The sequence below is a fragment of the Athene noctua genome, chromosome 1, assembly GCF_965140245.1.
Source record: "Athene noctua chromosome 1, bAthNoc1.hap1.1, whole genome shotgun sequence".
Lineage (NCBI taxonomy): Eukaryota > Metazoa > Chordata > Aves > Strigiformes > Strigidae > Athene > Athene noctua.
The window spans coordinates 5,195,320-5,210,553 of NC_134037.1; the positions used below are offsets into that span (position 1 = coordinate 5,195,320).

At 52.9% G+C, this 15,234-nt stretch overlaps 1 protein-coding gene across 1 annotated transcript; it reads left to right on the forward strand.

The window, feature by feature from the left end:
- Positions 1-1,487: 1,487 nt before the first annotated feature.
- On the forward strand, positions 1,488-14,782 carry FDFT1 (farnesyl-diphosphate farnesyltransferase 1). The gene is made up of 8 exons (XM_074895478.1): positions 1,488-1,657; positions 2,373-2,470; positions 6,816-6,999; positions 9,426-9,554; positions 10,037-10,228; positions 11,261-11,437; positions 11,679-11,831; positions 13,038-14,782. The coding sequence occupies exons 1-8, from the start codon at positions 1,541-1,543 to the stop codon at positions 13,257-13,259; spliced, it is 1,272 nt and encodes a 423-aa protein (XP_074751579.1). The 5' UTR covers positions 1,488-1,540; the 3' UTR covers positions 13,260-14,782.
- The last annotated feature ends 452 nt before the right edge of the window (positions 14,783-15,234 follow it).

Genomic DNA, 15,234 nt, shown 5'->3' on the forward strand with positions numbered 1-15,234 from the left:
ATTTGGGCTGTGATGAGGTGCGGTTAAAAGTGAGTGGCTGTTCCCTCTGTCAGCTCTTACAAGAACGGCTGCCTCCTTCCGAGGGGAGAAAATAAACCTCAGCAGAGCTTGGTGGACCTCATCTCCGCCCCCACGCATTTCAGTTTCGTGGCAAACTGCCAGATCTCCATGTAAAACAAAAAACCGAACACAACTATTCTGCTTTAACTGATTATAGGGGTGACCCCTAAGGGAGGGTCTGTGTCAAATCACTAGTTACAACTGGGATCACAAGCCTGACAGATCTGGGGCATCTCTAACAATGTTTGTGACAGGGGTTGCGTAAAATTCATGATCTGCAAGGTAACCTGCAAACAGAAAGGTTTGGTCTGTCCTTTGAGCTCTGTGTCTCTATGCAGCAGGCAGAAGCTGTTGCTGTCCTCTCTCCCTGGATCTGGGTTTACTTTAACAATAGATTGTTGAGTGAAAAATAAAAACTAGAGTTAGAACTGGTGCTGTTCAGCGTACCTTTTCTGGTAGTTTCTTGGTTAAAAACAGAGGTGTACAAGTACCAGTGTTTGGTGCTGCCCTGTAGAGGAATGGTACCGGCAGCTTTCCTCAGCTGCATAAGAGCGGCTCAGCAGGAAAAATCTTCTCATGGGAATGGATTTAAAGGTGGATTGCAAATCAACTGGGAATGCTGGAGTTAGACCTCAGTGGCAGGCTGCTTCCCAAACAGGACTTGCACAGCCGCTCCCCTGTCACCTGCGATGCCCTTGAGTGGCTGCAGGTTATGGGGCTGAATAATCCAATTAATGGGGCTGCGCTGCCGAAGATGGTTCATGTCGCTTCCGAGCGTGTCCCGCAGGGTGTTTGCAAAGGCCTGGGAATGAGGAGTGGGGTTTTCAGGGCCCTCCTAAAGCACCCCAAGAGCTGACCCTCACACCTCGAGGGGTGAGGCGGCAGCTGGGCCAAAGGAAGAGCGCCAGGGTTGAGGGCGAGGCCTCCTGTCCTGGCTCTGGGCAGGTTGGGATGATCCCGCTGAGCGATGGGTGACCCAGAGCAGCGACACCGGAGGGAAAAACACTGAAGATGGCGCAAACCGAGCGAACAAAAAACCCGCCTCGCGTGGAGGCGGCTGCAGCCGGGGCTGCCTGAGGAAGGAAGGGGGGTGTGGGGAAGGGGCAGTGGAGCGGGGCCGGAGGGCGCTGTGCCATCGCCGGGACCCCCCTGGGGCTGCCGGGGAGCGGCCGCGCGTGGGCCGAGCTGCGTGGCCCACCCGGTTCTTCCCGCTCCGCCGGCGCCCCGCGTGTGGTGACGGGCGGCGCCACCCAATCAGTGCCGGCCGGCGGCCGTCACACCAGCCCCGCCGCCTTCCTATTGGCTGACGTTCCCCTGGTGCGAGCGCGCCTCGGCCAATTAAACGCCTCGCCGGCCCACCGGGCCATGGGACGAGCGAGCTGATTGGCGGGGGGGCGGGGCAGAGGCGGGATCGGCGCGGCCCCGGTTAAGCACCGGCCGGGGTAGAAGGCGGAGGGGGGGGCTCGGCGGCGTTGGGGGGATGAGCGCGGCCCCCATGGAGCTGCTGAGGAAATGGCTGGGCCACCCCGAGGACATCTACAACCTGCTGCGCTTCAAGATGGGCGGCTACCGCGTCGTCATGCCGCGCATGGACCCGGTGAGCGCGGCGGGATGCGCTGACGGGGCGGGATGCGCTTCGCTATCTCCGTCGATCCGGCGGTGCGCGGGGCCCGGGGAGGGGGGGGTGCGCTGCCGCGGTGGTGTGAGGGCCAGGAGGAGGAGGATGGGGGGTGAGCTGTCATGTCCCTGCGGCGTTGCCATGGGTGAGCGTTGCGCGGCCGCCGCGGGCAGCACCGGCCCGGTGTTACCGGTGGGCAGCACCGGCGCGGCTTTGCGCGGGCTCGGTGCTTCCCGTGCGATGCCCGGGGCCCGGTGCTTTGCCCTGGCTTCAGGCTTTTCCACGCGTTGCACGGCACCGGTGTGTTACACCGGAGCGTTACACCCGCTCCAGCGCTCGGTAGGTCCGGGCCCAGCACGAAGCCGGTGCCACCGGCTCGATGCTTTTCTGCGCTTCCAGCGCCCCGACGCTGCGCGGCGCCGAGCGGGTTAAGGGGGCGGGCGGGCCGGAGGGGGGGGCGGAGCGGGCCGCAGCCCCCAGCCGTTGCCGCCGCGCCCCCATGGCGGCCAGCACCAAAGCCGTGTCCCTCTTCAAGCGGACGCTGACCCTCTCCCCGCCGCGGGGTCCCCCCCGGGCGCTGGGGCGGCTGCGGGGCGGCGGGCGGAGGGTGCAGCAGCGCGGTGTCCCCCCGGCCCCGCCACCGGCCGCCCCCCGCCTCCAACCGCCGCCCCCCCGCTCCCCTCTCTGCCCGCAGGACTCGCTGGGACGCGGCCTCCGGACCTGCTACCGGTACCTCAACCAGACGAGCCGCAGCTTCGCCGCTGTCATCCAGGCCCTGGACGGAGAGCTCCGGTGAGCAGGGCGGGGGGGGACAGAGGGGTGGCGGGTGCGGTGCCCCCCGCACCTCCCCGTGACACCGGGGCTCCCCGGCAGGGCTGGGCGGGAGGCGATCTATGTGTATCCCGTGTTCCTTCAGCCGAGCTGCTGGGAAATGCTCCCTCTTCTTCCTCCCCCTTTCAGCCCCGGGAGGGTACGGTGCTCAGCGCAGCCTCCCCCCGCCCCCTGCAGCTGGACGTGGGGTTTGACACGTCCGTGCTGTCACGGATGCCCCCCCCCGAGCGGGCCTGGGGACGGGACCTACGGCTCCTCGGCCAGCAGACGGTTAAACACGACGCCCGGCCATGTGCTGTTTGTGACACCCCGGGAATGTGGCCCTGGCGGTGCCAAGGCTGGCGCTTGGCCGCAGGGACCCGCAGGGACACGGTGGCCTCACCGGTGGGAGGAGGTGAGCAAAAATCCTGGGGCTGAGCGAGGGTCCAGACCCTGCCTGGAAGGTGCTTCTGAAAGCAGCTGCTTCAAAACCTACACGAGCACGCTCGTTTTTTGCTGTGTAAATGTTGCTGAGCCGTGCAGGAAAGTTTTCCATGGTAATAGCAACAGAGGATGCAAAACTTGGCTGGCCCAGGGCCTCGTGCATCTATCTATCTATATATATATGCTTTATATAATTCCTTATATTCATACAGTAATTACTGATTTCAATACGTAGATGTCTCTCCAGTTCATCCCAAACTGGGTTAATTGTCAAAATCCTACAAGCTGCACTTACACACATCTATTGCGGTTGCAGCTCCGCGGAGCGGTTGCAGGCGCCAGCCTGAGCACTGGGTTATCTGTTGGGTTTCTGAGCCCTGGTTTGGCTTTTGGATGCTGCCCTGTAGCTGGCATCTGGCATTTATGAAATGGTGGCTGCAGCCTGTTTTACAGGAAAGGCAAAGAAATTCAGCGGCTTGGCCGCGGTTGCATGGAAAGATGTGAGTGGGGCCAAGAATTAAACCTTTTTTTCCACATTGGGTATATTAGCTAATCTAGAAATGAAGGAAAAATAAAAACCAACCAACCAGTCAACAAAACACCTTGAAACCTGTTGGCAGTGTCCATATGTGTTGTGCTTGCAGTTCTCTTGTCTGTCTTTTCTGTTCTTTAATCCTTGCATTGCGGCTTGCTGGGATCAGGAAGGCTTCCTCCCCTCAGGGCACAGAAACTTCTGCCTGGCATCCTAAAAATGCCATTGCCGGATCTTTGCAACCTACGGCTGCCCAGGGATTGCTGCCGAATTACAGCTGACTCTAGTGGATCAGAAGAAACTAATTTTCAGAGCACAGTAGCTCCGCTGGAGAGTTTAGGGACAAAAGAAGGGAATGCAAAATAGGCAGAATATAGAAATAGGCAGAGCAGCAAGCTTACAGAAGGAATTAATTTTGATGGATTGGAGTCTATTCCTATCCTGCAGCCCATTCACCTGCCATGCCACGAGTTTGTTTGCAGCTTTTTTGGAGTGAAATCTCCTTGTTTGTAGGCTGGGGAAGTGGGAAGCTCTTGCTCCCTGTTTCACATCCACACTCCCAGGAGAGTTTCCATGCATCCCCCAAGGATTGTTGGAAAATGGAGAGCTTCTGAATGAGTACTTGGAGCAGTGCTTCCCAGGCCAGGGTACTGGTAGTTAAGCTAAAATGTTTTGTTTCCTTCTTGCTTATTTTTTTTGGCCCCATAAACGGTGGTTTTGCTGGCCAGGGCCCTGTCCAGCCCACTGCTCCATAGTTAGGGCGTTTTCTTGGAAGGTGGGAGGCTCAAAACTGTGGCTTCATCAGCAGCTGAACCAACATCCTGGTAGTGGAGAGGAGTTATGAGTCAACATCATAACTCCAGTCCTGGTGGCAGAGAGGAGGAAAGGGATGTTCCTGCCTTACCCTGCTGCTGGCCCCACAGTCCTGCTTGTCACTGGGACCCTTCAGGATCAGTTCCTGGAGGTTCAGCTGCTTTGTGAAGAGGACCAGCCTTGTCCTGGCAGCAGGTGAATGTGGTGGCAAGGAGAAATGAGAAAAGAGACCGTCCCACCTCTCCTGGGAAGGGAGGAGCTGTGCCTAGGACAGGGCTGGAGCTTGAGCCCTGAGATGAAACTAGGTTCGCTCTCTGCAAGTGGGCACTTCCAGCTGTGCGAAGGGGAGGTAATGCCGGAGTGTCTGTGCACTGTCACACACGGTTTCTGGTGAAGGCTGTGTGGCTTTAGCCCCTGTCATCCTCGTGGAGCCCAGCTGGGATTGTGGTGCCTGGGAACCCTGCAGAGAAATGGGGAGCTGCAGGCAGACCATGCTCGCTGCGTGGTTGTTTTCATGATCTTGTATTTCATAGAATCACAGAGTGGTTTGGGTTGAAAAGGACCTTGAAGATCATTTAGTTCCAGCCCCCCTGCAGTGAGCAGGGACATCTTCACCTAGATCAGGCTGCTCAGAGCCCCGTCCAACCTGACCTTGAATGTTTCCAGGGATGGGTCATCCACCTCCTCTCTGGGCAACCTGTGCCAGTGTCTCACCACCCTCATCATAAAACATTTCTTCCTTTTGATTTGTCCAAATTGCCATGGAGCTAAATTCAGTAAATAATGGAAGCTAGGCATGCAGTTAAGGTTTGGATACAGAAGAGGTGCTAAATAACTCTGCTGGGCTCTAGAGTTACTGCTGGTTCTTCTCTTGGTGTAGATGCAAGAGGTGCTTCTGAAATGGCATTTCAGCTTCTGCTCTTTGTTGGTTGCTGCCAGTGGAGTTTGTTGGTGAAAGGGGCTGGGAGTCCCGGGCACTTGTATCGTGTGAACCTTTGTAGCCTGTCTGAAATGGAAAAACTCGGTCGTGCAAAGGAATAGGAGGGCATGAGAGCTGCTCGTGAGCACTCGGATGTGTGGTTTGACAGAGGTATTAAATACCCGTCAATTAAGGGAAACATGCCAAATTTAACAGTATTGGCTCTAAGAGCCAGTCAGTTTTCCTGGGCTGCTTAATCACTGCTTGCATGTGTCCATCCCAGGAGAGCAACGCTTTTGCTTAGTAATTAGCATTTAAGCAGTCCAAGCCAGTTTTCATTTGTCAAACAATTAATAAACCCATCATCTCCTTGACGTATCACTCTGCTCATTTAGAGCTAGGGGATTATTTTATATAAATCCTGGAGTTGGAGCCAGTTTCTTGCCATCAGGACTTTTTTTTTTTTTTTTTTTTGCCTTCAGCTGCAGAAACATGGAGCCTGGGTGGGGAAGGAGGGTGTGATGGGGACAGGGAGGGGAAGTAGTTCTCCAGCTGCTTTCCACTGGGGTGCTTGATACAGCAGATTGTGCATGCTGATTTAAAAATAACAGGGTGATTTGGCAGTATCTGCTAGTCCTGACACTCATGTTGTGCAGTAAGGGACCCCTTTGCCCCCCCCCCAACCAGGATAAAAGGGTGCTGGGTGCAGAGAAGGGGAACTGATAGGAAAAGTACACCTGCTTTTTTCCCTTCCTTACTTTGCATTTGTTTTTTTCCAGTGAGCTGACTTCGGGCTCTGTCCTCTGGGTCCTAGAGAGTGCTGGCCTTGCTTGCAGGGTTGGATCTTGCTTTCAGGGTTGCATCTGGCAGGGCCCTGCCCAGGGAGATGTTACAGGCCTGGCCTTTCCCCAGTATGCATCTCAGAAAGCCAAAAGCCATGCTGTAGTTCTCTGTGTGAAGGGAAGAACCTGGGTTTCCTAACCCAGTTCAGGTGTACTGCAGCTTTCGCACTGGTTGGCCTGTGGAGAGTTCAAGGAGATGAGGAGCAAGTCAGGTGGGAAGCACTGCTGTTGGTGCTTTCCATCTCTGTCCTGTTCCATTTACCCTGGGATTTGAGCAGCACGTTTCTAATGCATTTATTTTACCTTCCCATGCTGCAGGGGACAGCTGCTGTCCCCAGAGGAGGCCTGGGGGAGCTGATGCCCTGGATGTAGTTGAAGTCCCTACTTGTTGCAGAGGGGTTAGACTAGATGACCTTTAAAAGTCCTTTCCAACCCAAACCATTCTATGATTTAACAGAAGAGGGATATCCCTTGACCAAAGCTGGTTTCCAAACTGTAGGAGATGCTGGGATACAACGGTGGGGGCTGGGAAGGTTTTCACATCATCACTTTCCATTCTGCTCGACGGCTGGAGTATAATATTACTTGAAATGTGAAAGAGAATTGCGCTGGAAGTGCCTGTATCTCCCACAGCATCAGTGACCTGGTGGTGCCAGTGCATGTCGTGTTGAGCTGGCAGCACCTCTGCCAAAGTCTGTGTGCTTAATAAACTCTTTGTCCTGCCTAAAAGGCAATCCCAAGTAAGGGATGATTGTTTTTTTCTCCCCCCCACCCCAGACATGCCGTCTGTATATTCTACCTAGTTCTCCGTGCCCTGGACACTATAGAGGATGACATGACCATCAGCTTAGATGTAAAGGTCCCGATGCTGCACGAGTTTCACTCCTATCTCTATCAACCAGAGTGGAAATACACGGAGAGCAAAGAGAAGGACCGGCAGGTGCTCGAGGACTTCCCAACGGTAAGACGTCCACCTCCTTGCTTCAGCTGCCTTGGGTCAGCTTTGTGTGCATGTTTGTCTCTCCATGTTATGCCTGCTTGTGCTTACTGAGCTCGTTCAGTCCCTGGTGAGCCTGTAGCTCTTCGGAAGAGCTGCATCCCCTGCATGTGGGGCTGGATGTAGAGCTGGAGTGAGAAACCCAAATGTTGTATGACTCCATATGAGCCAGAGGTGATCTGGCTGTGGAGAAGTGCCAGCTGTAAAAAGTGGCTTTTTGCCTCCCCTGTTGGAAGAGTAAACGACCATCCCCTTGTGAAGGATGGTTTGGATTTGTTGGCCGACATTGCGCATTGCCTGTGTTGAGTGTCCTGTGACCTGTAATAGGGAGAGGAGGAAAGCTTGTCTGGCATCTGGCTTAGGGATGGACCAGTGTTTACAGCAGTCCGCAGGATCTGCTCTAGAGCTACAGGAGTCTGTCTGCAGGTTTTTGACATATAAGATAAAAAGCACCCTCACTGATAGCATTCCCCAAAGTCTTGCTGCTCTAAGGATCCTTCTAAAAGATAGCCACAGAGTCGGCATCTCCACTAGCAAGCTAAAGCAGTATTGGAGCCTGTTCTCTGACCTGGAGGCCAGCTGAGAAAGTCTGGCCATGTCCAAGCCGTTAAAGCTCTGTCAGCACACAGAACAGTGTGGTTGTGTCCCAGACTGTCCTTGAGAAATGCTTTCTGGCCCTGGCGCTGCCTGGGGATTGCTTGGGGTTAGAAGGACATCAGGGGCCGTGCTGATGGAGTAGCAGCAGGTAACTGAGTCTGTGCCTGATATTTAAGTTACTGGTGCAGATGTAGCTGCAGGGCTTTGACTCTGTGCTGTAGGTGCTCAGGGTGGCAGGCAGCGGAGCTGGAACCACAGTGCTCATCCCGGGCTCCTGCCAGGTTTCTGCCCCACCAAGATGCCATCTCCCAGTGCCGTGTTACCTGCAGAGTGGAAAGGGGAACCCATCTGGGCAGTCGTTCTAGAGGGGCTCCTTCAGGCTGACAGCAGGAGATGCTGTGGCTGGAAGACAAGGCTGGGCTCTGCTGGGTGGGGACACGGTTGTCTGGTTTTGGTGAGGACACAAGGCCCAGCCCTTGGTGGATGCTGCAGTTCTGCTGTTGCTCACGTTGATCAAGAATAGCTGGGTTTATTCTTTAGGGTTGTTTTTAAGCTCTGTTTAAGAAGTAGTATAACAGTTAGAGTGAGGAGCATTTAATTTTCTGAGGAAGTTCTGTTTTGTTCAGCTTTTTACCATTTAAAATTTATTCTACCCTCATCAGGCTTTCCCTAGCAATGGGAATAGGATAATTGTTTGGAAAACTGAGGTGTGTTGTAAATTTTGATGCTCAGCTTTGGGGTGACAATGGCTGTGCCCTGCCTGGGAGGGGTGTGTGCTATAGGAGGTGACTGTGTCAGGGGACTCTTGATGCGTAGTGCTAGAGATATAGTAGGTATGCCAATGGCTCGGTACTTTAGAAAAGCTCTTGACCAAAACACTTTGTTTTGGTGTGTATGTGTTATTCATTTGGGAAATCTGAGTTGATGTTCAGGTATGATTTTAGTAATATTGATGGAGTTGTACTCATAGGTCCAGTTTCTCTGTGTAGTGGATTGAAGCCACCGAGACAGAAGCAGAGTCAATACACTTATTTTACAGAGACACAGGGCAAGGACATGCCAGCAGCTGTGGACAGAGTCAGGAGGAGAGCCTGAGTCTGCGATGGTGTCTGAGCTGTAATCGTTCAGACCACTGCCCTTATTGAACACACACCCTGGGCTGGCTGTAGTTAGAGAATAAAGCTCAGCACAATAAAATGTGGTGCTCCACAGTTTTAGGAAGGGGAAGAGGTACTTTTTAATTTTTTTTTCAGTGTGAGAGTGATTGAGTCACTGAATCATGTTATTGGACATGTAGGAGAATGATTTTTTGCACCTTTCCTGTTGCTTGAGGCCTTTCCAGTTGTGGAAAATGTGCCCTGTGGAGCCAGAGCTGGAGAGGGCTCAGGAGAACAGAGCACCAGAAACCTCCCATCTTTTCCTGTGCTTGGTGTGATGGAACACTCTCATGAATTTCAAAAAAAAATCCCAACTCTGTGCATCAAGCATAGCTAGTTTTGTCCAGCAACTCCCAGATGATACAGTCCAAGGCTACAGAGCCTTCTCAAAGATACTGCTGTGTCTGATCTGCTGCCAGAGACCGTACCGTTTAGACTGAGAACAGACCCAGCCTGTGCTTTAAGGGCCTTGAAACAACTCTGGTTGTAGGAGTTGTCCTAGATCTCCAGCCAGGGCGGGATAAGAGCCTGGTAAACAGTCTTTTTCTGATTTCTTAATGAATGTTGAGCTCTGCTATTTTTTCCTGACACTGTCATTTTTATTTTTTTTTCCCCTCGTGGTGATTTGGGCTGTAGATCTCCATGGAGTTCAGGAACCTGTCAAAGGTCTACCAGGACGTGATTTCAGATGTTTGCCACAAAATGGGTGTTGGGATGGCGGAGTTCTTGGAGAAGAAGGTGGACTCTCAGTATGAGTGGGATAGGGTAAGTCAGCCCAGACAAAGGAGTGGACTGAACATGAGTAGGGTCCACCTTGTCTCTGGGGAAAGAGGAGACAGCATCCCTGTGGGAAGAGGGTTCAGCTGGATGAGGGAGGCTGTGTGGGCTCAGGAAGGCTTTGAGAGACTGCCGGTCCTGTGGGTAACAGGAGGATGGTGTGGACAGTTGGTGTTGCCCACCAGCATGTGTTTTGGGTGACCAGACATCAGCTGTTTCCCTGTGGGCAGTTCATTGGGCTGCTGGAGACACAGTGGCACCTTGGTGGGACATCCCGGGTGAGGTGTTTGCTGGCCACGGGAAAGCTGAGACATCCCAGGGAGGACCGTGAAAACTTGCAGAAAATATGTTGTCAGTTATTTCTGAGCATCTTCTTTTGTAAAACTCACTGTGGCAAATAGACAGCTCTTTTATAACTGCTCCTTTTATCTTGTTTGTTTTCTGCCCCCTTCCCTCTCGGTGCTTTGCAGTATTGTCACTACGTTGCTGGGCTGGTGGGGATTGGCCTTTCCCGTCTCTTCTCTGCATCAGAGCTAGAAGAACCTATTGTTGGGGAGGACACAGAGCTGGCCAACTCCATGGGCCTCTTCCTGCAGAAAACCAACATCATCCGTGACTATCTGGAGGACCAGCTGGACGGGAGGGAGTTCTGGCCCAGAGAGGTGAGGGAAAACACTGCCTTGGGGGGAGCATTTCTGCTGTGCCTCTTTGGGAAATGCACCAAGGCTGAAAGTACTGTTGTTGCTGCTCTGATACAATGAGTTGCATCCTCTCCTTAGACGACCTCCTGCTGGAATTTCCTTTGAAATCCCCAAAGCCAGAGTTTTCCCACCATTTGTTGGTGTCCGTTGTCAGTCTTTCATACTTCTGTCCAAGACCTGTAATGGGGTGGAGCCAACCATCCGTGTTTTCCTGTCTTGGGAACGTATTACAAGGTGCATAGCAGAAGGTGCACAGCTAAAATTGCAGTGTCTCTCACATCCCTTTAAATCAAAATTCACAGGAGAGACTTGGCGGTCTGCTTTAATTTTGTCAAGACCCTACAGTAAAGCTGTGCTGCATAAGATTGCTACTGGTGGTTGTACATCTGCTTGATAATAACAGCTCTTCTAATGACAGCTGGCTGACAAGTTCCATGTCTATCTACAGCTGTCTGGGTGCAGATGTGGGGACAAGGTACTGTCTCCCCACAATGCCAGGAACTTGTTGGGCAGCTTTTTTCCCTCTCTGTTATGTTGGTTCTAGGAATGAGGGAAGATAAGACTGGATGAGATCTTGAGGCGTTACCTAGTCTGTTCCCAAAGGCAGGGTCAGCTCTGTCTGCCTGACACATGTTTGTCTGCTCTTCTTGAGGCCCTCCAAGAATTTTTCTCTTTTTTCCATGTGGCTCACCTTGTCTCATAGAGCATTTCTTGATGTCAGCTTGATGTGTGAGGTGTCTTTTCCTTGTCCTACCTCAAGAAGGTGTGGAAATGAGTTGCATCCTTCTTTTTGCAATCCCTTTGTATATACAAAGGCCACTGTCATGTCTCCGCAGCCTGCCCACCCTTCTTTTCTTTAGCCTAGTAATAACCAATCCTTCAAGGCTTTCATGGATGGTTCTTGGTGCTCTGCCAGACCTCAGACTGTTACTGATATTTCTCTTACGGCACGAATGTACCCTCCAACTTGTGAGTCCTTATCTTGATGTTTAGGTTTGGAGCAGATACGCAAAGAAGCTCTCAGATCTTGCCAAACCAGAGAACATCGATATGGCTGTCCAGTGTCTGAATGAGCTCATCACCAATGCCCTCCACCATGTCCCTGATGTCCTCACATACTTATCCCGCCTGAAAAACCAAACTGTCTTCAACTTCTGTGCTATCCCCCAGGTGAGTTAGGCTTTCAGGTAGCTATTCATCGTCTGCAGCCCAGGTGATGAGGAGTTGGAGGTGTGGGGGGATTATATATCATGTCAGTATTAGTTTATCTTTCTTCTTTCTCGATACCTGCTGTTTCTGCTGTTGGTGAGATTGTGGCTTCACTCCAGAGTAGTTTGCCGTTGATTTCACAAGGTTACTCCCTTGGCAAGCTCCTTGCAATGCAGTAAGGCCTCTTGGTGTTTCTGCTTAGGTGATGGCTATTGCCACGTTGGCTGCCTGCTATAACAACAAGCAGGTGTTCAGGGGTGTCGTGAAGATCCGGAAGGGACAAGCTGTCACTCTAATGATGGATGCCACAAACATCCAAGCTGTCAAAGCCATCATGTACCAGTATGTGGAAGAGGTAGGTTTGAGCAGCTTGCTTTGAGTAGTTTCTGTCTGGTCCCATCCTCATTCCTGGTGCAAAATCAGGAAGATCTCTTAATCCTTTCCCTAGGTCCCTTAGTTCAGTGGTGCCAGGGCACGGTGACATGGATGTGGTTTTGACTTGGACCAAATTGGGTGCTTGAAGTGTTCCCTTGAATGTACCCTTGGTCTGTGCCTGTGTTGAGAGGCAGAGACTGAGGTCCTGCCATCCTTCTGGTGGGGAACCAAAGGAGTTGGCTGTCCCAGCTCAGGGCTTCCCTTGGGCTGAGCAGGTGCAGAGGACCTTTCCCACACAAACACCGTCTCCCCACGAGCTGCTCCAGCGAGCAGTCTTGTTTTCTGTGTGCCTGTAGTTGGAGATGGCAGCATGATGCAGTGGTTATTTCCTTGTGCTCCATGGCCAACAGTAAATGAGGGCAACTCTGCATGTTCTTAAAGCACCCCTGGCTGTGTACTGTGGAGGCTGAAAGTTCATGTGGGGAACAACTGGTGGGTAGATTCTTGGGGAAAAAAAAACAAAACAAAACAAAACCCCAAATCCAGCATGGGCTGTTCAGTAAAAAGATGTTACTTCTACATCAGGGAGACCCCAAACCATGGGTTATTAGAGCTCCCTTTAGCAGGCTGGCTAACCCCATGGCAAGGGACAGTGACACCTTAGCCCAGGGTCTTTGCTTGTGCGTGTCTCCCTAAGAGTCATGCAGAAAAGTATATCTCAAAGTCCATCGGGTTTGCAGGTCACAAAAAGAAAACCCCAAAACCCATGGGGTTATCTGAGAGAGGAGGCCATTTCCTGGTGGTCACACCAGCTGCTGGGGACACAGGGATGTCCTCACTGGTTTGGGGTGGGCTGCAGCACAGCGGCACTGAGTGAGGATTGCCGGGCAAGAACCACTGCTCCCAGCAACACCACGTGTGATTGAGGGATTGTCTGAGGCTCTGTGGTCCATCTCCCATCATTGGGTGCCCTCAAGAGGCTGCTTGGCTTAATGCAGCTCTCAAGGGAAATGGCCCCTGGCCCCATCCAGGCATCCCTCGCAGCTGGGCCTCTTCCATGGCAGTCCACCACTGAGGTTGCTCCTGAGGACACAGCAGCCATTAAGTCTTCCTCTTCCATGTAGCAGTCCCGTTTATCTCCTCAGCTTTGGGTGGGAACCACAGCTCTTCCTTCCTCCCTCCCCAGATCTACCAGAAGATCCCCAGTACGGACCCATCATCCAACAAGACGCAGCAGGTCATCGCCTCCATCCGTGCCATGAGCTTGCCCGGCAGCCCCATGGCATCACGCCACCACTACTCCCCCATTTACCTGTCGTGTGCCATGCTCCTGGCCGCCCTCAGCTGGCAGTACCTCAGCACCATCTCCAAGGCCACCGAGGAGTACGTCCAGGCGGGCGAGAACTGACGGGCGGCGGGCGGGCGGAGAGGTGTTCGGCAGACGGGCAGTGGAGGCAGGAGGCTCCTCGTCCCCTGCCAGTGGGGATGGCCAGGCCTCTGGGTGCCACAGGGCCCAGGATGGTGACGAGGACGGGACACCGGTGAGCTGCAGCCGTGGGGTGATGGTGCAGCGTCGCCGGGCTCCGCTCCTCACCGCCTTTGCCATCTGCTTGGATGGTTACATATGCTAATCGGAGTCTTACTGTTTGGGGTTGAATTTTTTTTTTTGCCCCCTTTCCTGTTGGATGGTTTACCTGAATTATTTTTTTTTGGTTAGGACGATTTTAAATAGAAACTCCAGTTGCCTGTTTTCTTGCTTGAGACCTTTCCAGCTCAGAGCTGAGCAAAACCTTCTGGGTTTCTTCCCTTTCTTAAGCAGCCTCTTCCCTGTTGCCTCTGGTGCCTGCTCCACGCTGGAAGGATGCTGCGTCAGCTGGGAGAGGAACATGCTTCCTTATCCAGGGAAAAAGCTCTGGCCGCTTTCTGGCCCTCAGCCCAGGCTCGTTGACATCCTGGAAACAGGCAGAGGCAACTTCCACATTTCTCTTGTGCTGAAGGAAGCTGCTGGGCTTGAAAACAAGCCCTGTCAATGTTAAATAACGTAGGAGGTGGGATGCTCTGTCCACTTTAATGTGCCCCCAGCCGAAAGCCAGCTATTGTGGTTCCCTGCCCTCTAGCAGATGGCACCCTGCACTTGCAAAGCTTTGTGTTTTAGCAGCTGGGAAGCTGGTTCAGAGGGGAAGGGAGCTGCTTGCATGGCCCTGAGCTAATAACCCTGTGCCTGACTTCACTGCTTCAGCCCAAGGAGATGCGGGCCTGTGGCACAGCAGCACTGACTGCCTCTGCAGGGCAGTAGAGTGAAGGTTTGTACCATGCTGTCCCTTATGGGATTTTTTTTTTTGGGAGCCCTTGATGCATTGTCTGCCCTAAAAGGCAGCAGTGAGCCCATCCCTGGGATGAGAAGGCTTGAGCCACTGAGCTGAGGGCCAGGGCAGGTTTCCCTGGCCCACTTGGCTCTAGTTTAGGATGATGCTTTAGGGTTAAACTTAACATCCAAACTGGAAGAGGCTTCCACTGTTGTTTAGAAACACATCAGGATGGACTTACACATGCACCATGTTCCTCCTGGGAACAGCTTGGGTGAGAAGATGAAGCAACACTTCTGGTGGATTTTTGTTTTCATGGTCTGTTACCCCAAAATGCTGCTTTGCCTTTGTGAAGGGGAGGACAGCCTGTGGCCTGGTGCAGGACAGAGCTATGTCTACCAGGTACACTTTGGTGGCCTTTGCAAGGCCAAGCCCCTGTGGCCAGACTGTTACTGAGAGGGAGGACCCCTACTCCACAAGTACCAATGTAGATAGTTTTAAGCTATCGTTTTAAAAAAAAAAAAAACAAAAACAAACTTGCGGTAGCTCTCTTTGTGCAGCTTCCTGTCTTGTTGAAATTAAAGTTTTCTTCGGGAAAAAAAAAATATTTCAGCTCTCATTTCTTTTACACTGATAATTCCCAACCATGCCACGAGTTAGAAGCCCTCAGCTGAGATGAAATGCAGATGCTTCCTTGCTGCCACTCACAGGTGGCGTGGTAAAGCCTTGTGAGCCAGACCCCAAAGAATTTTAACCAGGGTGAAACACAGCTAAAGGTCAGTAAATTAAATTTTAATGGACCTTGTGCTGCGGGCAGCAGGAGCGGTGGCATAGCTCTCCAGTGCATCCTCTGTGCCAGTGTGCAGAGAGGTCAGGGCAGGCTTGGCTCCACTCTAGTCCATGCTGAAGCATCTTCCCCATCGCCAGGAGCGGGCAATGCCCAGGGGCTGCTGCGGGGGCAGCACAAGGCACCTGTCACCAGGATGGCCAGGGGACAGGGCTGGGACTGACCCCGCTGGCAGGAAGCCAGGAAGGTCTTGCCTGGCATCCACAATGCACAGAACAGTTTGAGGTGGT